The sequence below is a fragment of the Accipiter gentilis genome, chromosome 20 (genome assembly GCF_929443795.1).
Source record: "Accipiter gentilis chromosome 20, bAccGen1.1, whole genome shotgun sequence".
NCBI lineage: Eukaryota > Metazoa > Chordata > Aves > Accipitriformes > Accipitridae > Astur > Astur gentilis.
In genome coordinates this window covers 23,434,692-23,457,381 of record NC_064899.1, presented here as the reverse complement: position 1 = coordinate 23,457,381, position 22,690 = coordinate 23,434,692, and the positions used below count along the sequence as shown (strand labels likewise).

The following is a 22,690-nucleotide window of genomic DNA, read 5'->3' as shown; positions in this document are numbered from 1 at the left end:
CCACACTGGAAAGGGAGATGTGTGTTGAAATGGCTGAGCCTTGAAACGATAGACTTTTTTTTATTATTATTTTAAAGTTATTCCAGTTTTGGTGCAGGATCGGTCCTTAAAGTATCTTAACATATTTCTATAAGGATGGTTTAGGTCAGTGGGTAAGAGTGAAAGATCATTCAAACCCACACAGTTTTTTCTAGATCTTATTCCAGAATGGGGACGAGGCAGGGTTGTGGTATGGTTTATTTAGTAAGGTTCAAATTAAATTCAGCATATTCTGGGTTACCGTGATCAGTCTTAGTTTGTAAATAGCTTCAAGTGAGGAGTAAAACTTTGTGTGGGAAGGCAATATGATAACCCATGCATGCAGTTTCAACTGAGTAATTGTAGAGGCAATGTTGGGTATCTTTGAAATAGTGTTCATAGATTATCCCTGGGCTCTAACATTAATTAGAAGGAGACGTCATTAAAGAAAAGTGATATCAGTTTGTTTCATTCTCTTGTTATGCTTGCTCAATAAATATTTTGGCAGTAAGAATGTATGCCTATTCAGTGAATAAACAGTATTATTTACCTTGCTGACTTTAGGGTTTTTTTTGGTTTTTGCATACATTAAAAATGAATCAAACTGTTAAACATCCGCATGAATTCCTGAGGTACCTTTTTCAATGCTAAGGGCAATGGTGAAACTTAAATACAATTCAGGTGGGTCCTTTATAGCTAGAACTTTATGATCCGTATTCTATACATGCTGGGTGTGATCGTGTCAGTTCACAGCTGTAGCTCAGCTCTGGACATGGGGAGTTCCTTTTCCCTGCGAATTCGGCTTTGTTGGTCAGCTTCAGAGCTAGGGATTAGAGAGAGACTGATGAGACCTCAGTGCCCAGATGTGCTACAGAAATGGTGTTTCCTCATTAGCTCCCTAGGTGAGAAAACACACTCTGGCATGTACAAAATTTTCAGAGAAATCATGTTTCATGCACCTGTGCCACTTGGCTTAGGTATGACAATGAGGTGTATTCTGGTTTTGATAATGCTTCTAACAAAACATGGGCCTGGCTGCAGCACCTCTAAATCAATACTTCAATTTGTTGTTTTTCAGCGCATAGAGCTCTGGAATTTTTCTTTAAGCGTGAAGGGAATGTTAATTATAGACAGGTAGGAAGCGTATTATTGCTTAATTGTACACCTTTCTTCTGAATGTTTTTCTGTCTTCTTGCCTTTCTTTGTTATTTATTCTCAGTAATATGTTTGTAAATATTGTGCCTAGACTGTATTTTTACCTTTTTTGTTGAAAATCATTTGACTCCTTCTGAATACTATTACAAATATGTAGCAATTACTATAATGTATATATATTGTGTACGGTTTCTCACATGTTTTCCCACCTTCTTAAGTCATACCCTCCATGAGTAGTTTTATTAGAAGAATCAGTAGAGGACTTTTGGAAAGGAGATTTAATAAACATAAGGACAGCAAAATGACAGCAAGGTTTTGAATTTAGTCCACCACATGTATCTTTTAACCGATTTCTTAGTGGTGCAAATAGCTTTTTCTTTGATGGGCTGTATCCAGCAGAGCACTGTAAGCACGTGGACAGTTTTCATAAACACATAAACAAAACACGTATGTTTTGTGTTTAAAACATTTTTAATATCCTTTAGGACAATGTAAAGGAGACCATTTTATATAACTTGATCTTTTATCCAAGTAGGAGATCACTCAGGGGAAGTATTGACATTGTCCGCTGTAGACAGCTATGCCGTAATTCAGAGGATGGAAGTTAGCAGCGCAGGCTTCATGTCTAGTCCACAAGGAGGGAGGGCATCTTCAGAAGGTGACTTAACCAGCACCTAAGTTAGATCATACAAATAGTTTCCTAAATGGCCTTTCAAATTACAGTGTATACCGATTAGTCTCACTTACAGGGATTTGGTGGGGGGGAATGATGGGGGATGATGACGACACTGAAATAACGTATTTTACCAAGATAATAGTTGTGCCTTGCTGGATATTTAAATTTTATCTTCAATATTCATGGTAAGCTCTGTTTTCGTGCTGTGCAATAGCATTCTGATTCCTTTTTCCCCCATCCTTTTCCCAGTTATTACTAAACCACCAAGATGCTTTTCAGGCTGGGAGCATCTATCCTGATGCCTTTTATCCTTCAATCTGCAAAAGTGGTAAGAAAAGCTTTATGAGTCCAATATTGTAACAACTGTATTTTTATGTGAAAATCCTATAGAATTTAGTAGGGTGGAAAAGAGTTGTTGTAAGAAACTAAGTGTGGCCAAAAATACCTTCCTGCAAAAACATCCACCATTTTTGTTAGTGTTTTGAGCCTTTTTGTAGAACTTTATGTGAAAATAATACATTTGAAAATGTGTTTAGAAAGTAACTTTTGGATAAACGTAACTATTTAATGTGTAGGGCAATTTGATAGAAGGTTGCTGTTTGACTAAATTAGGTCAGATTACTGAGTACAGCTTAGGGAGAAACTGAGAGGACAAAATGATCTTTTTTCTAAGTCTTAGGGAAAGCCTAGAGATAATTTCTATCAGATCAGTCACAAAGATGATAGGAGAATATAAAAAGAACCCACAAAAACAAAATAGTGTAGGACTTGCTTGGAGGGGGGAGTGTTAGTATCATCCCAGGTTAAAGTCTTTGTTTTTCAGACTGCTGTCTTTTGCCTTTTACTGCTTCCCGTTTGAAAGTAATGTCAGTGTTAGTTTTGTGCAGATCTGAAGACTGCACTACAAAATTAGCACCCTGTTGCAATGGCTGTAAAAAGTATGTCTTAGCTTGCAGGTGGTCCTCAGATTTTTTCAGCTCTGGTAGGTCAGGTCTTGATCGTTATCAGTTTCTCCAGCAATGCTGGAGCTATAAAACACCGGCTAGGGCTTGCTCCGGGATATTTGCTACTAAAGTGGTAGATCTGGATAGTGAGCAGTTAGCAAATGGGACAAAGACAGCCTGTCCTCCAACAACAAGCCATTAGGATGTTTAGGCAGATACCAGCGACAAGGCAGCAATGTGTAGTTTGTGTGAGGATATCTAGCCTATTCGTGGTTGAGATCTTACTGAAAACGTAAAGTATGGGAGGTGGTCTATTTTAGTGGGTCATGCAAATTCAGATCCATTAAATTCAAAGTGTTCTTAGATCTTTGTTTGGTTTGCCTCATCTTTTACATGTTTTTCAGCTGAGTGCCAGTGCCTTCACTTATTTCAGTATTTATTTTTGCTGCCTCAAACTGCAAAACCCTTCTTTGTCTTTCCAAGGACGCTTTCCCCGACTTTTCTCACTGCCTGCTCTACTTAGAGTCTTAAATCACACAGTGACAGCTAGACTTATCACTGTTTCTCAGACACAGGTTGTTGATGCTGACTGTTGTTTATGCCAACTGCAGGCTGCTTCGTTTATATCTGGATAGGCAGGTTGCCCCATCTGGGTTGCCTAACGGGTTATCTTCTCTGTTGCTATATTGTGATGCTCAGTTCACATCCAGATTGCCCCTCTGCTCTGGCATTTAATACTGGTTTTGTCTCCTGTCACTCACCAGGTCACTGTTCCTGGTCTTCTGCCTGGCTCTGCTAACATCTTGTCCCAAACTTCAGTCTCGCTTGCCTTGTTTTCAGGACTGATGTTCTCCTGGGATTTCTTCAGTTCCTACCTTAACTTGGTTATTTCTACCTACCTCGTCTTTCCCTTCTAGCAGTTTTGACTCCTGCCTTATACCAGGTCAGTGGTCAGAGCCTCTCTCTCTACAGTCTCCAGCCTGTATTCCTTCACTAAAGTTGGGGTCAATCTTGCCTTGTTTTATACTTGGGCTGCTGGTCAGTGGTCTCCTTAGTCAATATGGAAGAAATAGGTACCTCTGCAGATCTGAGCTGTTTTAACTGTGCCTCTAGATCAAGAACAAAGCCATCCAGACTGCCTTTCCAGGCAGGTGGCAAACTTAGATGTAGAAGTCTACTCTGTGAACATTTAATTTTGGTCTAGCAGATCCCATCCTTATGTTATCTAGTTCAGCTGCACTGTAAAATGTCAAGAGGCCAGGAGGTGACTGAATTACCAACAAGGTCTGCTCACTCAGTTTCAGCATTTAATATACCTCAGTCTTCTGCAGTTTCACAGTTCCCTGTGAACAAACACGTAGTTTTCCTCTAAGTGTATTGATGGTCTGAACAATCTATCTCCTGCCTACTGTCTTCCCCCTTAGAGAATGTAATATTGTGCTGCTTGGTCTTGTCATGTCAGCATCACTTTGCTCTTAGCTTCATGTAGGTACACAGAAATTTTTAGGCAAGGTCACTGTGTTAGATCCTACATAATCTCTTCTGCATAAATCCAAGTGAGAGTAATAATTGATGCTTAAAGGAAAACCTGATTTTTTCTGCTTTCCTTTGCCCTTCTTCTGCTCCTACACTGACTGTATCTTGGCAAGTTTGACATTCTGTTGAAAATGATGATGACATAGCCCTCCTCTGCCCTGTGGAAACTGATACCTGACCCATAGAATGATATTTTGAGTTGGCTGCCATGCCCATCAGCTTTTCTGCCATGCAATTTGATGCATTCATTTAGTCAACAGCATCTCTGTCAGCTCTCTTTATTCTCTCCACTTGGGAGGCAGTCTTTCATTGTACTGTACCTACTCACAGGCACAGAGAAAGGGAGCAGGCACAAAATTTTCAGATGCTTCAAACCAAAATCATAGAAGGTAAATCTAGTATCTCTTTTGACAGTATAAATCGTATAAAAATACATCTTGTTTGGTTCTTCTCATATAAGTGGATTGCAAAACGTATTGTCTGTACGCTATGAAATTGAAAAAAGTCTGTGGGTTTTTTTCATGGAGGAAACTTTTTCTTTTTTTCTCCCTCCCTCCCCTCCCCACCCAAAAGAATAAATCAAATATTGATATAATTTTATTGCAATAGGAATATTCCACGATGTGTCAGAAGACACTCACTGGTCACCATTTCTCAGTGCAAGTATTCACTACATCAGAAGGAATTATCCTCAGCCTTGGGAAGAGGTAAGAAAATTTCATTAACTTTTGGCTTTGCTTTCTACTGTTTTCTTCGCCTTCACTTGTTGCAATTCATCCTTTGGGAAGTGTAGAAAAAAATGCATATTTTTAAATCAAAGTCTCTGCTGATACAGGAAAATTTGAAATCTTGTTTTCATCTTCACCAGACAAAAAAGTTCCAGTTTCCATATACAGTCTATCAGTTACCTCCAGTGTGCTCTGGTGCTTATGATACATTTCATAGGTCCAAAATTCCCAACATGATTGGTAGTCTTGCATTATTATCAGATCTGGTTGAGTGTTTGCCACTTAAAAACCAGGTGTCTTTTGGAATTGTCACTTGTGAAATCTTGGACTTAGTCCTGATTTGCTTTTGTTTATGGTATATGAGCTACTTAGGAGGAGAGGAAAACCAAATTGTCAAAAGTGAGAATGATCTTAGAAGGTAATATTGTTTTCTTTGCCTTACTAGAGAACTTGCCATTCTCTCTCTGCTCAGGAGAGTCATATAGCATTTGAGAGCATGCACTCTTTAAAACCTAAACAAGTTTGCCTGCCTTTTCACTGGCCATTGGTGATACTGATCTTGTGAACTATTAACCCTTGGGAAGTATAAGTTGTCAAAAACTATGATTCGATTAAGAATTTTTAAAAGACCTCTGGAACTTACAGTGGTTCAAAGCAGAGAAGTCTTTTCTGGAGAAATGGAATTTCTGTTGCTGATAAATTTATTCCAAATATCTTTTCTGTTTGTATGAATAAAATGAGTAATTTCATACCTGGAGTTTAATTGGGTACTTTTACAGTGAGCAGCACTTGCACAGGAATGTCCTTTTCTCCTCTGTGTGCCTGCACGACAGCCATGGTGGCAGAGGGGATTCACTCCTTGGAAGTGGAAGTGTTTATTGCCAGTTCAGAAAAACACTTTAGTACACATCTAACTTGAAGTACACAAGTTGTCCTGACATCAACCATGCAATTCTGTGGCCTTGGACTGTATGAAGTGCTTAAAGCTTCTCAAGTCACAAAAAGTGACTCCAAGCATCAAGGAATGAGTGGTCAACACTTTGTCATGCTAAGTTCTTGGATTTTAAGAGTTTCTCAGCTATATCCTTGTATAATGCATATACATAAAATGCTCACCTCTTCTTGAAGACAGGAGTAAAATTAATGATGTTACTATAAGTGGATTGTTGTTGTGTAGGCTACAGAGAAGCTGGTGGCTTTCCTGTTTGGAGTTGCCTCGCATATGGTGGCAGATATTAGCTGGCATAGCCTGGGCATCGACCAAGGATTCCTAAAGGCCATGGGAGAAGTAAGCCTGTATTATTTTATTTATTGATGTAACTGGATTTGTTGGAATTGATAGCTTAGCTTTGGACTCTAGTGGGGAGGGAAGAGAAAAGCTGGAGCCCTGTTTCGGGAAGATTTTCAGAGAGATGTAATGTCATGAACTCCATAAGAACGAAGTTGGTCAGGTTTGGGACCTGTAAACTTCAGGGCTGCTTGGACAATTTGTTTCTGCTCATAGGTTTGTATGGAAGGGTGAGTAAAATAAATGGACAGTTCTCTTGTTTTTCTCTTTCTCCAGATCGATTTTCAAGGTTCATACTCGGAAGCTCACAGTGTTGGCGATTTTGGTAATGTTTCGGTTTGCTGATCATAGATCCTTCTGGTAGAATAACTAGTCCACTTCAAAACCACAGTGGGTGATTCTGGCTCTTACCCTGTGCAATGCCGGAGCCAAGATGGACACTGTATTCTCACTCTCCCCCATTGCTTGCAAAGCCCTGCTATACCTGTCCTCATGCTCCATGTTTTAGGAGATGTGATAGGGCATATGGACACTTGCTTTAAAGCCCAAACACAGGCTGAAGGATGCTAAAGTTTAAATGGAATCACTACTGTGATTTTAAATTTTACATTATTCTTACTCTCTGGAAGTGTGAAATATGCAGCATACTTTCAGGTGAACCATTTATGTGTTCTAAACATATAGCTAGAGGATCTACCATATAAACATGGATCGCATAGCCATTCATAGCTTCATCTGCCCTGTTACCCATGATAGATACTTAACAGGTTCTGTTTGTTGGGCTTTTTGGTTTTTTTTTCATTCTTCCATCTGCAGGAGGAGATGTACTGAGTCAGTTTGAGCTGGACTTCAGTTATCTGGCATCAAATTGGTAAGATAATAAGGTTGCCTTCTTTAATAATTATTTCTGCTTACTCTGTATATTCACTGTGTTAACAAAATGCTGTCCTCCTTTACCTTTCCTTCAAAAGAGAGCCTTGCAGCTGTTGGAATTTTTCTGAGTTTGGTATTCCTCATATGCGTACTTACTGTTCCCTGAAATGAAAAACTGGAAGGACGGAAGAAAAAAAAGGTTTTACATATAGGGACACAGCAAGAAAGATTAAATTATTTATCACTGAAGGAAACTATAAGTAATTATATATAAAATAATCAGTGAAAAAGGTTTCCTGGAGTGTCCTAACGATTAGTTAAATAACTCAGTTAAATAAATCTCACTTAGAGTTCCATTTAAAGTTTTGGAAATTGAGGATGTTTATGGTTATACATGCTGTGGAATTCAGACAGGTCTTAAAAGCATAAAAAGAAGCAGCAGTTTTAGATATACACATTTTTTTTCTCACAGTTTTTAACTGGAAGAACTCACATGCCTTTCTTTCTGCTGATAAAGTAGGTCATTTGAGTAGTTTTGTTTAAGTAGGATGTAGTTCATCTAGGTGTAGAAGGCACAGTTCATTAATAAAACTCTGGCACAGCTGTGGGAAAAGTCTGTTTGGCTAGGAGTAGATTTGGCACAGTGCAGAGTTGGAGGACATCCTCCGGGATTATGTGATGGCCAAGCCAGGAAACCAGTGTGAGGGTGTGGAAAGTCTACCAGCAGTAGCTGTAGGGGTGTGGTTTTACAGGTTTCTGACTTTGAACCTAAACAAGAGGAGAGTGTTGTGCAGAGAGTAACTGCACCTGCAATCCTGGTCTTTCTGGCATTTGTAAATCATCATGACCTTCTATAGTCTTTTGAAATTTAGAATATTTTAAAGCAGGCTATTTTACTGCATGAACTGTAGTCTTTTATCAGGTGATGGGAAAATCTCTTATTATAATACTTTCATCTTATTTTTAGGTATGTACCTGTCAAAGACCTAGCAGCTATCTATAAGGAATTCTATGGAAAAGAGATCATAACTGAAAGCACAATTACTGACTGTACTTACCTGCTGTTTCTTGAACTGTAAGTTGAATAACTTTGTCTGGGTTTTCATAAGTGAAACATATGTAGGAAAATGATGATAATCCTATTTGAAATGACTTATGCATTGAGGCCAGCAATGTAGACTCCCTACTAGACCGCAAAATCATAAAACACCCGGATTTTTTTAATGGCTAGAATACAAACTCAGACTGCTTAATGACTGTTAAATTCATTATTACATCACAGATTCAGCATCTTAGCTATTTAATGCATTTATGCATTTAACATATTTATCCTATTTATTTGAGAACAGCTGTGTCTTCAAGTACCATTGCATTGTGGCACATTAGCAATATAATTTTCATGTACTAAAAGAATAGTGTACACACCTAAATAGGTGGCGTACCTACACTTTGTGTAGATCCCTTCAAGTCCAAGGATAACTCAAAAGAGACTTTTGATATCTGGCAATGTCTGCTTGTGAATATCCTTAACAGCCTAGCTGTATCCTTTATTTCGGTTAATTACCAATAGTCACACAGCATTTAGAAACACTGTGAAACCCTCCAAATCAAGGGCAGCAATAAAGTTAGTATCATTACTTCTCACGTTACAGCTTTTACAAATATATTGACAGCCAACAAGGAAATGTAATGGCTTCCATAGTATTTACTATACAGAAGCCTTGAAAAGAAATGTTTAAATAATTAAATATTATTAAATGAAGCAAATTTTTTTCTGAAGATTATTTATTTTTCAGGCACGGAGAAAGGCTTGCCGTTGCCAAGGTTGGTTTTCTGTTTTCTTTATAAAAATGAATATATAGCATGAAGACAACGTAATCCATCTTACTAAGTATGTTACTTGTCTCTTAGCTTTTTCCAACATATGCTAGTAAATCTCCATTTCTGGTGGAGAAGTTCCATGAGTATTTCCTCGGAGGAGTGGATGACATGGCGTTCTGGACAAACAATATTTTTGAGCTGACAAGCCATATGCTAGAGAATGGAACCAGGTATAGCATGTTTCCTGCAACATGAAATGCAGTAGTCAAGTCCTGACACCCCCTTAATTGTCTTCTGAAGGCAAGTTCTTTCCTAGAAGAGGTGCTGAGCTTCAAATCCTTACTTGGACAAAGGGATTTCTGTGGTTGTCTTTTACCCGGGTGCAGAGGATTACATAGGCCTTGGGTTCGCATTTGTCACATGTTCACACTCCTTTCCCCAGGCAAGGCTCTGGCATGCCCAGCTGTTACTTGACGGGGAAAATTTGGGGCATTCTTTGACATACTCAAGGGCCTGCTTAAATATTGCATAGCCATGTCCTGAGGTTCTGCCTGGCCTGGCACTCTGAGCTGTGGCTGTAGCTGCACCTTCTCGTTGCTGTCATCAGCCAGCAAAGATGTCCCTTCCTAGGGGAGGTCAGATATTGCCTTCAGACGCCTAAGGCAAATAGGATTAGAAAGAGCGAGAGTACATATTCTACTGTTAGAAGGTCAGGCTTGTACTCGGAATATCATATTTTTATAGAAGTTCTAGCCTTGTACTGCTCTGTTACAAGTGTAACCTTACTTAAATAACTTTGTAATACCAACAGTGGCAATTAATCCATCCATTTACATGGAAAATATCACTGCAGCTGCTTTGGGAAATTATGTTTGAAATACAGTGTGGCATAATCTGTTTTGTTCTTTGTTCCAGAATGGCACTTTCATTAAAAGTGCTTTAGATTAATAGAACTAGCAGGACATGTTACAATAAGTTTCCTTTAAAAGTTTTAGAAAGAGATGTGAGATTCATATAGAACCTAATCAAGGTCATTAAAATAAATATCAAAAGGGTTTCTAAGGATTGTAATGGTGCTCTAATTTTGAATAAGCAGGGTTTCTCGAGAAAACTGATGACTTCTAACAGAGGAATCAGTAACGATAAAAGTTGTATGTTTAGTTTCACTTCCATTGTGGGAAAATCTTTAAAATGCATTCTGCACATTTCTTTAGTGGCTGCTTCCTGCCTGAGAACCCTCTGTTTATAAACTGCACAAGGGAGCACAAGGACAAGTACGTGTAAGTATAGCTCTGACGGTTCAAAGATTTACTGATGAAAAGAGAGTCTTCCGCTAATGTGGACAGTGAGCTATTGAAAATTAGAGATCTTTTGGTTTATCTTTTTGTGTGTGAATTTGAGTCTGTCTTAACATGGGTAAGTAAGCTTCCTGTAGGGGAACTGTGCGGAACCTGAGAGAGACTTCTACCTTCCAGCCTAAGGACAAGAATATTACCTAACACTTGAAATGCTAAGTCTTCACACTTTATTTGGTTGTCACTCTTTGTTCCACTAATCATGAAACTACTGATTCATGTTTACAATTACCATAGCTAAATTCTCTCCTGATTTATGTGCAGAAATAAGGAACTCAGCTGTTCAGAGCACAAGTGTATGTATTCCTCCAGCAAACATCTCAAGAGAAACCAGCTTAACTGGTATGTCTTGAGAATTCCATTTATACATGTGAGAAATAGCCACCTGATATCATACAATGGGTTTGCTTCTCCTAGCTTTGTCATAAAATACTCCAGTCATTAATTCAGCTATATTAATTGTTATTACTGTCTTCTTTATTTTAGCAAGAGCAAACAATCAAAACATGAACGTCACAAGAATACAACTTCTTTGCTTACAAACACACCTGAAAAGAATATAAACTATACAGAGAGAGGAGTTCACTTCAACACAGAATCTTGGGCAACAGTAAGTGAAAGTGAGAAGTGACAGATGTGTCAGGTAAAATTGAGCTCTGTATAAAATTGTTTTAATTTCTATCTGAAATGCTGCATGATGGAGTAGGGTCTCTGGATGTTAACAGTAGCCTCTGACTCCACTTCATGGAGATTTCCAGCACCATTGTTAATCTGTATATTTTTACATACATTTACATTGTAAATATTCAATTTTTACACTTTGCTCCTTGTATAGAGAAGTTAGGACACATCTTGCAGTGCCAAAAATGACAAAATATATCTTTAGTATTTACGCTTTAGTATTTGGATTTTACAGAATCATATCATCACTTTTGGGGGTTAAGAATTCCCAACAAAGCATAGCAGTGAACAATTAGCAGTTTCATTTAGAGCATACAGATTTTTGTCTCTATGAAATGGTGCTTATGACCTGAGTCAGAGTCCACTTAGACCAATGTGGTCATTTCCACTGTTGGTGACTTGGTTTTTGAGGTGCTCCATAATGTTCTAGAGTTTCAGCCTGTGTTTTAACTATTCTTGTGTCTTTTATTATTTTTATTTCAGAATTCCCTCCGCTTGATAAACCATGCTTTTGCAACCAATGTCTGGAGAGCGTTAGCACCTACACATCAAAAAACTCCTAAGCACATCTCCAAGCCAGCAGCTTCATATTTTCTGACTTCACCCTATGCTAGACTTGGATGGTTGGTAATTTTTTTCCTCCTACCTCCCTCTTAAATTCTGAAAATTTTGATTACCCACAGAATATTAATGTTTAGTCTTTGGATACTCTTTAAAGGTGACAGTCCAAATCAATTAGTGGTACAAATCTGGCTGAATGACTTAAATTGTCTGGCCAGAACAAGAAGTTAACACATAAGACCTTTCTTTCAGATGTTAGCGTAAGCCTCTTTGTGTCGAATAAAACTGTATCAAGAGCAAAATTTCCATTCAGTTGTGCATTCTAGTCAGATAACCCCTTTCTTTGGAAGGGTTGTCTTGTCATTTTTTTACATTCTCTCTCTTTAGTGGAGGAGCTCAATGCTCTGTGTGTGATCAAGCTCAGAATGAAAGGAACTAAAATTAGAACCAACATTGGCTCTAGTTCTGAACAGTATGGGAACATTGTTACCCTTTTTTGGTTGTTGGTTTATGTTTGGGCAGAATTAATTCTCCGTCCCAAACTGTGATCAGTAGCAGGGAGTTCAAAGATAGATTCAGACAGAAAGAGGCATATTCTCTTTCCTTGCCAGAGAGCTTCTAGCTTGACCTGCAACAGAGAAGAGTAATAAAATAAATTTGCATTGCTGCTCATCTTGCTTTATTTCTTCTGACTCAAAAATTGAAGATTTAATCCTTGAGTTTACTTCACACCAGCCAAATTAATGGTAGTTAGGGTTTTTTCTCTCCACATTCCCTCTCTAAATTCCAACATGTTACCGAGACCTGTGATCCCTTCGCTTATCTACTGTTAAGTCTGTCAATTAAATCAGAGGTTCAGTTAAAAAGATACTTAATTTCATCTTTTGTATTCTGTGTCATATGCAAGCAGCACTTTTTCATGCTGCTTGCTCTGATTGCTCTCAGGTGCCTTGTGTCAGTAAGTAAAAAGCAGTTCGTACAGCTCTCAGGTGCATTAATGGAAGATGAATCTTCAAGGCTCTGTTTTTATTTAATTCAAGAAAACAAAAATAAAATATATTATATGAAAAATGCTGTGTAGATTTTTACAAAAATAGGTGGAGAAAGACAGGTCTTGGTTCACCTGGAAGAAGTAAAAGTATTTATTCTCTGCTAATGTTGTGATAGTCTGGAAGCTAATGTGATTATTTTGTTGACTCCCTTGCTGTACAGGGCAATGATCTCAGCTGACCTAAACCAGGATGGATATGAAGATCTGGTGGTTGGAGCACCAGGGTACAGCACGTTGGGCCATATTCAGATAGGACGGGTGTATGTGGTCTATGGCAACCAGTCAGGTTTGCCGCTGGAGGACATGGATCTAGATGAGAAAGCTGACCAAGTACTACAGGGTCATCAGGTGAGAGGTCAAGACAGATAATTTTCACTTAAATTGTTTTGCCTGAAAATGTGGTAAATTTTGACTGAGCAACAGTATCATTGATACGTATGAAGATTATTCCTGAAATACTCCTCCTGGTAAAAAGATGTCATAAGCTTTTCAAGAAAAATAACTGTTATGTAAGTCACAGGAACAATTAAAGCAATGGTGATCTGTAGGTTCACTTTTTATTACAGTGCCAGATAAGTGGTATTAGAACATAATTTGCTCTTGAATAAAACGGAGGTAGTGTCTCTGTAAGTCACAGTGTAGCTCATTTGGGTCCCTGCATTTATGAAAATATTGTGATTTTCCCTTCCTTTTTCATCTAAAGTTATTAATCCAATATAAGTTTCAATTCCTTTGAAGCTACATTTTTTCATTAATTGATAACTTCTCACAAAACCATTGTTTGTCTTTACTAAGAGTACATGTTATTTTAAGAAAGAGAAGACTACAATTTACCATGATGGTGACTGGCTTGTAACTGAGAAGCAGGATCGAATCATCTTTTTGAGTAATAAAGAAGATCCTCTGTAGAAAATATCTTTATTCACAAAGAAGAGAGATGAGATACATTTCCTTTTAATCTGTTTCTGTGGTTGTAAACTGTGAAGTAACAGCTGCTGTCTTCCTACAGAGCGTTTTAGTGGTTCACAGCTATAATGCTGTTAACAGGAAAGATCATAAACTTAACATCAATGGTGCACTAGGCTCAGAAGAGGAAATGGCAAAGCAGCGCCATATTGTGTTCAGTTATCTTATATTTTAATAACTCCACATCCTCAAACAGAACAGTTGACTCTGAGTTAGTGTATTAGCATGACAGTTATTACTTGGGAGAATAGTGACGCAAAGAAAATCTTAAGAATTGTTGGGATAGATTTTTGTTATCTCTGTTTCCAGTTCTTCCCTGTGCTGTGATTGCAAATGTGCATTAGGTTTTGATGGTTTTGTCTTGAAAACATCTGTTATTTTCATGAGAGCAATCCTTCTTCTTTTAGCCTTCAGGAAGATTTGGTTCTGCCTTGGCAGTCCTGGACTTCAATGAGGATGGGCTGCCAGATCTGGCAGTTGGAGCACCTTCTGTGGGATCTCAGTTTCTTACTTACAAAGTAAGCCACTCACATGGGTTTGTTGGGATTTTTTCCCTCCAAACAGAACATTTTTATTGATCCATATATTTTTGAACAGGGAAACAAGAGAGAGAATTTCTGTTGTTGCTCAAGGTGACACTGTAATTTAAACACAAAGGTTTATAACCTTTGTGGGTATTTTGACTACAGCAGTGACAGCTATCTGTATTTCTCTTGGCCTTTTTGCACATTAGAAATCCAAATCAGATTGCAGCTATGCAGCACTGATGTGCTGGAAATGTAAGGAGCCATTTATGAAATACAAGTGTACCCTTTTTATTTAGGAACAGAGTGTCTGGAACAGACCTCATGGGTCAGTGAGCCTCGTCATCTGCTGTCACAGGCCAAAAGATCATATCTAAAATGTGATAGGAACACAGACACACATGCTAAAATAATCAAGTTACAGAGGCTTAATGACTTGCAGCTTTACTAGATAAGCCATGTAATGGTCCCTTGCAAACCCATGCAAACCAAGAGGCAAAATGTTTTCATTTAAACCATATCCATTAAGCTTAAAACTCTTCAGAATTTCAGATACTAAATTACCTGCCTAAATAGGAATTTAAATGCTTTTATGTAGACCCACTAGCTTGGAAAATTGCATGGATTTGTTATGCCTGGCACTGTGTGCCATTGCCTTAAATAATAATTAACAAAATTTGAGCCACCTGAATGTGTATATAACGAATGTAAATACAGTATACTGTCCTTGCTCCTTGCCCACAATATGATGAAAATGTACTTCTCTAGTTTGTTGCCTGGTTATAGCAGTACCCATTACAGCATGGGTATTCTTAGGTTTAGGGTGGAAAAGACAGTTTTATGACAAGGCTCTGATAGGAGAAATGCAGTTGTATTAGCCCTTGCAGAACTGTTTTCACTCCTTGTGCTTTGTTTTGGATTCATTCTTGGTGTTGACATGCAGATGCTCTCTCATGCTGTATTTGCTTTTCCTGCTGTTTAGGGTGCTGTGTATGTCTATTTCGGCACTGAGGGAAGAGGCTTGGCATCTCAACCAAACATTACCATAACTTGTCAGGTATATTGATCAGGCTAATACAGGGCTACACAAACAGGAGGTGAGATAAAGGGGAAAGGGGCTCATGGGCTTAAAAAAAGAATGTTAAAATCAAGCTTCTAATGGCAAGGGAATTTAAACTGATGGGGATGGTGGAAGCAGGTGCTTGCCTAGGTTGTTGTATGTGAGAAAGACATTTGTACTCCAGTGCAGGGGAGGCAGCAGGTGAACAGAAAGTGCATAGCCCTGCAAAAAAAACCCAAAGAAAACAAAACTGAAGTCAGGGAGTGGGAGGGTAATTTGATCAGAAGCAAAGTTAGCTCTTTAGAAGTAACTTGCTCTATTTTGTTACAGAATTGGTGGTTTCGGTTCCATTTCAGCCTCAAACTAACTGTTTATTTCAGTATTCCTACTGTAATCTTGGTTGGTCCCTCCTGGCAGCTGACGTTGATGGGGATGGAAATGCTGATCTGGTTGTGGGCTCTCCATATGCACCTGGTGGTGGGCAGCAGAGAGGATTTGTGGTTGCATTTTACTCTTATTTCAACAGGAGTGACCAAGGTAATATTTTTTGAGTAAATTAACCCTTCCATATTTTATGGGACTGTTCATTTGTTCTTAATTAATCATAGAATAATTTAGGTTCAAAGGGATCTCAGGAGGTGTCTAGTCCAGCCTCCTACTCAATAAGAGGACAGCTATAAACTCAGACCAGATTGCTCAGGGGTTTATCCGGTCAGGTCTTAAAAACCTCCAATGACAGAGATTGCACAGCCACTCTGGGCAGCTGGTCTACTTCTTGGCTGTTCTCGTAGGGAAAAAAATGTCTTGTTACAGCCAGTATGAATCTCTCTTTTTTCAGCTTATGCTCATTGTCTGTTGTCCTCCCACTATGCTTAGTGAAGTCAGATGCACAGAAGGCATTGAGTACCTTGGTGCACTGGGACAAGCCTGCCTCTGTCTCCTTGTTAACCTCCTCATAGGTACAGGCAGGCTGCTGTTGGGTCCTCTCAAAACCTTCTTTTCTCCAGGCTGAATAAGTCCCAGTCCCTTAATCTCTGCTCACAGCGCAAGTGCAGCAGCACCCAACCATCTTGGGGGCCCTCCACTAAATTTGCTGCAGTTTATCAACATCTTTCCTGTTTTCTGAGGTCCAGATCTGAACAATGTATTACAGGTATGGTCTAGGGAGGAGTAAAGGGGGAACAATCACTTCTCTCAGTCTCTTTGCCATGCTTATATAGCCTGGGATGCTGTTGGCCGTCTCTGCTGTCAGAGCCTCACGCTCAGCTCTCTGCCCACCAGGATCTCCAGGGTCTTTTCCACATGGCTGCTCCCCAGCCAGTCTGTCCCCAGCCTGTATCACTGGGGGCATCTCCTTTCCCAGGGGCAGGGCTTTGCATTTTTCCTCGCTGAATTTTGTGAGGTTCCCGTCAGCCTGTTCCTCCAGCCTGTCTGGGTCCCTCTGAATGGTAGCCCTGCCCTCAGGTGATAGCCCCCCCCCAATCTCCCGTCATCCGCCAACTTGATGAAAGAGCATGTTGTTGCCTTCTCCGAATCATTTATAGAAGTGTTTAACAGGATGAGTCTAAAGATAGACCCCTGAAGGCACTCCACTTCTCAGAGGCACTAACCACTGCCCTGCGAGTGTGATCATCTCGCCAGGTTTTTCCCTTCTGGTTGTCCACCCATCCAGACTGCAGTGTCCCAGCTTGGATACAAGAACATTGTGGGACACAGTGTTGAAAGCCTTGCTAAAGCAATGGATTCAACTGTGTATCGGTGATGCCAGGGCAGAATCACTGGTCTTCCTTGGAAATTGGCAAACGTACCTCAAAAGATGAATTTTTATCATTCTGTATCTTCCTTCATGTGGCTAAAGAGGAATGCTGCAAGTGAATATAGCTAATGACTACAGGGGATGAGGATTCTTGTGAATGAGGGAGGAAAGGCCACCTATGGAGCTAAAAGTTAAGAGGGGTTGGGCAGGATACACAGGTATTCAGAGCTTTGTCAGAATCATGTAATTGAGATTTCCAATGACACTTAACTTTTGTAGCTTATTCTACTTAATGTAAAATTAGAAACCGCAAGGAAAATGGGTTTCAAAACGCTGCTGACTGACATTTTTGCAAAACCAAAACACAGAATGAATTAAAGCCAGAATTATTTGAAGCTCCCCCACCCACCAGCCTTGAAGAATTACAAGTTCTGATAAACATTTTCAATGCTGTCCTATCCCTAAGAAAGAGTCACTAGTTTAGGGCAGGCTTGACCAATAGCTTTCATGTACTTTGTGTAGGCTATTGCAAGTATTTAGAAGCAGGCTATGTTGAATAAAGGCTTTCACCAGCCAGTATACTTGCAGACTGAGCAAGCGAAGTATCATATCGTGGACGGTGTAACTTTGCGTATAGGAGCTTGTTGTCATAGGACGAATCAGTGGAATATTGCTAACAGATTTTTCTATGCCAGGGTACACCAAGATTTAATTCATATTTTTCTGGTCTGTCAGGACTTCTTTCAGTACAGGATGCCAACTGGATGGTGAAGGGGGAAGAAAACTACGCTTGGTTTGGATTTTCACTTGACAGCTGCCAGCTGGAGAATGTAACGCTACTGCTGATTGGTAGCCCTACGTGGAGGAGTTGTGCTGGGTGTGTTGTATATGACAGCTTGCTCTCCTCCATTCTGCCCTAATTCTACAATGTAATAGATTAGACTTCTAGCTTTTCAGGAAGTTTCCTCTTTGTCCTGCTTAGAATGTTTTTATTAAATTCGTATTTTTTTGCCTTCACCCTTCCTCAGGAAGAGAGGGGGTCTTTAGACCCTCTATAGAGAGGGTCTTTGTTATTTAGAGATACTTAATTTCTTGGGTTTTCTTAGGGAGGGGAGAGGGGACACAAAAATGCTGGCAAGTAAGCATGCCTAAAATAATCCTATAGATAGCACGTTCTACGAGATAGCATTTTTAAAGGCAAATCAAACACAAAAATGTATTGGGTGATTAAGAAGTGGTTAGACCAAGTCTGTGCTTTAAATGTTGTGTAACTAGTTAGAATAAGCATGGGAATTACTAAAATAAATTTCTAGAATTTGGCAGCCACTGTTATTCCAAACTAAAAAGGGAAAATATTTTAAGAGGAGAAATCCTAGCTGAATGTACAAAAATACTTTGTTACATACAAATGTATTTTGCATTGTGATTCAAGCTGCGATCCCTTCTCATCGGATGTCAGACAGAGTGTTGGGAAGGTGTATGGGTATAACCCACCAAGCACGAAGCACTGGTTTGCAGTAACTGGAGTCAAGGTAGGGCTCCTTCCATAGAATCGGACCTTATGAATAATTTGAAGTAAAGTGACATTCTGTAGAAATGACATAGGTGTTTTAAAAACCTTACAGGCAATGGGCAGAATGGGTTTGTCTCTGGCCAGTGGTGTGATGTCTGTGGCTGGGATCACAAGGAGAGTTTTGGTGGTGGGTGCACCTACTGCAGGTATGTCCTGAAAACTGGAAACCGTTTCTGCTTTGGGATGTTTGTTTCTGTATGAGGAGAGGACAGATACAAAGTTAAAAGTTAGAAAAGGGACCTTTAAATTGCCATACAATTTTAAAAAAAAAAAAAATCAGAAATAATCACTGTAATCACATAGAAGCTCCTCACGTGGAGAGTCCTGTCTACTATGCCTCAACTTCAATTGTTTGTTTTCCTTCCTTAAAATTAGCTTAGCAGCATTACTACCTTGCATTATTTATGTAGCAGTGATTTGCTAGTAGACTGCATATTTCTTGGAATTAAAACAACACAGTAATTTGTCCTTACTCTGGCAGTAGGCAGTAAGGCATTCGAAAGTCAAAACGTAGAACTCTTATCTTTAACTTGAATGCATTTTTCCCCTGGTATTGTTGCTAAGAGATTGTTTCTGTGCTAATTAGTGTTAATGCCATATAATGTTTGATCTTGTTTCATAAATTATATTAATTTTGTCCATATCACATAATGCCAGTATTACCTGCTGTCAATGTATTGCAAGTATTAAACCTGAGTTCCTCTGTCTGATGCTCAGCTTCTGTTCCTTCTTTTTTTTTTCAGATAGCCTGTCCAGGATTTCATTTATATCCTCAGTGCTGCACCAAGCTGGACTGGCTCTGGTGTACGATCTGACAGACAGCACCGAGCCTTCTCTGCTCAGCACATTCAGTGGGGACAGGAGGTTTTCTCGCTTTGGAGGAGTTGTACACTTAAGTGACCTGGATGACGATGGGCTAGGTAAAGCTTGATCAATCTAGATCGGGGTGAAATGTTTATTTTTGGCAACAGGAAGGCTGGTCACCTATATATTCATGCAAGAGCTAAACAGTCTGCTCCCTCAGTTGACTCATACCAGTATTCCGTCGTGCCTTGTGGGGAGGCATCCCTAAAATCCCAAGCAACTCAGTCAGAAATTGAAACATTTTAACTGTCATCATTAATAGGAATCATGGCATCGAGAGGTATGTAAGTGCCAACTCTCTCGTGTTTTCGTTTAGCATTATTTCATTTCTGATGTGTTATGTCATCCTTGTAATATTTTCAGATGAAGTGATTGTGACATCCCCACTGCGAACTAACAGTATCACCACAATACTGTTTGGTGGGGCAGCTGGCCGTGTTTACATTTACAACGGAAAGCAGGCGTCCTCAGGGAATGTGACAGGCCACTGCAAATCCTGGATATCTCCCTGTCCTGAGGACTGGGTAAGAAAACATGGAAGTGATATCAGGACATGAGGTCATAATGACAGCTAATTAATTACATCCAGTACAAATATCTAGCACGTTCTGACTTGGTTTCAGAAAACAGGTGCTTTACTTCTGTTTCTGAATCTGCGTGATTTGGCTCCTCCTGTTTGTTCTTGAATTACTTTGCTGTTTAGGAGCCAGGGTTATTGCACTGGTCGTCTACTCTCCTAGTGTGGTTTTCTTCACTAACTTTTTATTATCTCTTTTTTTTTTTTCTTCTTCAGGCACAGTATGTCCTGATTTCTCCTGAGGTAAGTAAGCAGGAAAAAAACTGCTGAAAGAAACTAAAAAGTCCCACTTTAAAAATACTAACAGCATTATAATAAGCAATACTATTTTACAGGAGCTATCAAGATTTGGGAGTTCTGTTATCACTGTGAAATCTGAAAGAAAGGTGAGAAAAATTACTGTTGTTGGTTGCTCCATAACATCTTTCTACCTCACTTGCATATACTAGCCAACACCTCACATACGTATCTTACTTATTTGCAGAAGTCTTAAGTGCTTCACATAGTTAATTTTCGTTTAAGTCACTCTCTGAACTGTTAATTGAAACCATTTTATAGGTGGATGAACTACAGAGTGGCCAGAATTTTGGCACCTGACACCTGAATTGAAAGAGATCACTTTAAACCAGCCTGAAATCTAAACTCTTGAGGAGTTTGCTGAAAGGTTATGTGGTAAATCAAGTGTAGGTGCCAAATGACTTTATGGTTCATACCAACTTGTATGCAAAGTGGATGCTCAGCTATGGAGTAAACCAGACACTGAACCACCCCTCTCATTCAATATTTACAGGCTTGCTGTCCTAGCTATCACTTGCAGTGAACACTGTTCATATATCAAGTGTTTCCAAGCATTAAGTCCCACTTCCTACTGGAATGATTTTGGATGTGTTTGTGTACCTGTTTCTCTTTGTTTCCCTCAGATGCCAGTTATTTTTACCCAAAGTCAATCTCTATGTTTGCGTGATGCACTGAGGAACCTTTTTTCCAGCTTGAAGGTTACTTAGTGCTTGTTCAGCTCAAGGGATTCCAATGTTCTGCTTACTCTGACATAACCTGTGTGAGAACCGAGGTTCTCTGTGTGAGTACTTAGAAAGCCTCAGTACTAGGCTGAGGAGGTTTGACTTCTTGCTGTTAAAACATGCAGTGGAGAAACAGCTGGAAATACAAACGCTTCTAAACTAGGTTAGGGTGCAGAATCAAACACCTGAAACACAGGCATTGCTGGTGGTTTCTGGATGACTGCAAGTGAGGCTGCTCTCCAAGGAGGTGTGTTCCTTTGCTATGGCACCAATCCAGTCTACTCTCCAGCTTCATCTGTATTGATCTTACCCCTGAGAAACAGTTTACAGTGGCAAGAGATTTGACTGCTCCCAGCTTCTTCCAGTTCCCCAAATGAAATAAAGTCTGTTTGCCAACTCATATTGTTAAGCACTATTCTGATGAGGTGGGTTGCTCTCTCATTTCTCCTCATCACATTTCTGTACGACACTAATGGTATGGACGAAATCTGGTAAGGGACGCTTAAGGCAATCGTGCACCTGCAGTTGCATTTTGCTAACCCTTGTTCTGTGTCTCTGCAGAAAGAAGTTGTAGTGGCAGCGGAGAGGAGTTCAGCGAAAGCTCGACTGGGTGGAAGGCTTTTCGTCTACTCGCTCTAGAAGTTCACAGTAGCATTTAAGACCAGAGCACAGCTGGTCTTTTAGTGAAGACTCTCTGTAGTATCCGTGATACTCTCCTTAACCCATACAAACCAACAGACCACATGACAGCAAACTTTTGATAGAGATGTCCCAGATAGGTTGATAGGGTTCTACAGGGGAATATGAGCATTCATGCTGGTTTGACTTCCAAACCAACCAAAGCTATGTCAGTCATGTAAAAGCACAAATTAGTTCTGTTGTGAGGAGTAGCATCACTTAACCTAGAACAAGCAAGCTGGTCTGAAAAGCTTTTAGAGGCTGAAATGAGCAGAAAGCTAGATTTTGGTAGTAGTATTTGGCTATATAAGGAATGTTCAGTGGTCACCTTCTTTACTGGTCAGATTTGAGTATTTTCTTGACAAAACCAGGGAAGACTAGCATATCACTTACAACTCCTTGTATACTGTGATACAGACAGGGATTATAAGATATCAAAAGTTGCTGTCAAAATAATAAGCATGGAGGAAGGGCAGCTCTAAGCCAAAGGTGGGTGCCAATCCAAAGGGCTGCCTCTGTCTCTAGCAAGTCTCAAGGCCCGCACGTGGGGTGTAGAACAGCTGGGATCTCCCAGGGAGAAAAGTGCAAGCAAGACTGGTTAAGTTTTAGGAAATACTTTTGCTTTTGCACTTGTGGCTGAGACTACTCTGACACCCTTTCTTTGTGTTTTCATGTAAAATTCCATGACCATGGTAGCTTAGAATTATTAACAGCTTTTATTGTTAACAGTATTGTCTTCAACTAATTAACATAACTTTGTATGATGCAGGGTGTAACAGTGTGCATCAATTATCTATTAAACCACTTGAGCAGCAAGATCTGATGCTATTATTACCATCACTAGTCTATAGACATGCCTATGCATTTTCTCTCTCTTGCCTCCTTCACAGACAGAAAACATTATTTTCACTTTAACTAACACAAGTCAGTGGAATAGCACAGAATTCTAAAGGTCACACTCCAATGACACACCTCAACTTACCTTC

The 22,690-nt window shown here is 39.5% G+C and overlaps 2 protein-coding genes across 6 annotated transcripts in view; one reads left to right on the top strand and one right to left on the bottom strand.

The window, feature by feature from the left end:
* The window catches only part of GPLD1 (glycosylphosphatidylinositol specific phospholipase D1), a 489,207-nt gene that overhangs the window by 2,632 nt on the left and 463,885 nt on the right, over positions 1-22,690 (top strand). For 2 of the 5 annotated variants that reach the window (XR_007508893.1, XR_007508894.1), the window contains exons 2-21: positions 1,097-1,152; positions 2,099-2,177; positions 4,939-5,036; positions 6,235-6,345; positions 6,622-6,670; positions 7,162-7,216; positions 8,186-8,293; positions 9,015-9,042; positions 9,130-9,269; positions 10,254-10,319; positions 10,881-11,004; positions 11,559-11,698; positions 12,849-13,035; positions 14,061-14,171; positions 15,160-15,234; positions 15,618-15,774; positions 17,729-17,870; positions 18,426-18,525; positions 18,619-18,712; positions 19,310-19,613. Coding sequence is in view for 2 of the 5 variants with exons in the window: in XM_049823692.1 (XP_049679649.1) it covers positions 1,097-1,152; positions 2,099-2,177; positions 4,939-5,036; positions 6,235-6,345; positions 6,622-6,670; positions 7,162-7,216; positions 8,186-8,293; positions 9,015-9,042; positions 9,130-9,269; positions 10,254-10,319; positions 10,881-11,004; positions 11,559-11,698; positions 12,849-13,035; positions 14,061-14,171; positions 15,160-15,234; positions 15,618-15,774; positions 17,729-17,870; positions 18,426-18,525; positions 18,619-18,712; positions 19,310-19,486; positions 19,794-19,954; positions 20,224-20,250; positions 20,343-20,393; positions 21,588-21,665 (2,414 nt within the window). In the remaining 3 variants the exon portion in view is untranslated. Of the gene's footprint in view, positions 1-1,096; positions 1,153-2,098; positions 2,178-4,938; positions 5,037-6,234; positions 6,346-6,621; positions 6,671-7,161; positions 7,217-8,185; positions 8,294-9,014; positions 9,043-9,129; positions 9,270-10,253; positions 10,320-10,880; positions 11,005-11,558; positions 11,699-12,848; positions 13,036-14,060; positions 14,172-15,159; positions 15,235-15,617; positions 15,775-17,728; positions 17,871-18,425; positions 18,526-18,618; positions 18,713-19,309; positions 19,955-20,223; positions 20,251-20,342; positions 20,394-21,587; positions 22,680-22,690 lie in introns of those variants that run through there. The other 3 variants (XM_049823693.1, XM_049823692.1, XR_007508892.1) reach the window with 3 other exon arrangements.
* NRSN1 (neurensin 1) overlaps positions 1-22,690 on the bottom strand; it is a 677,204-nt gene that overhangs the window by 544,715 nt on the left and 109,799 nt on the right. The gene's annotated exons all lie outside the window — the stretch shown is intronic.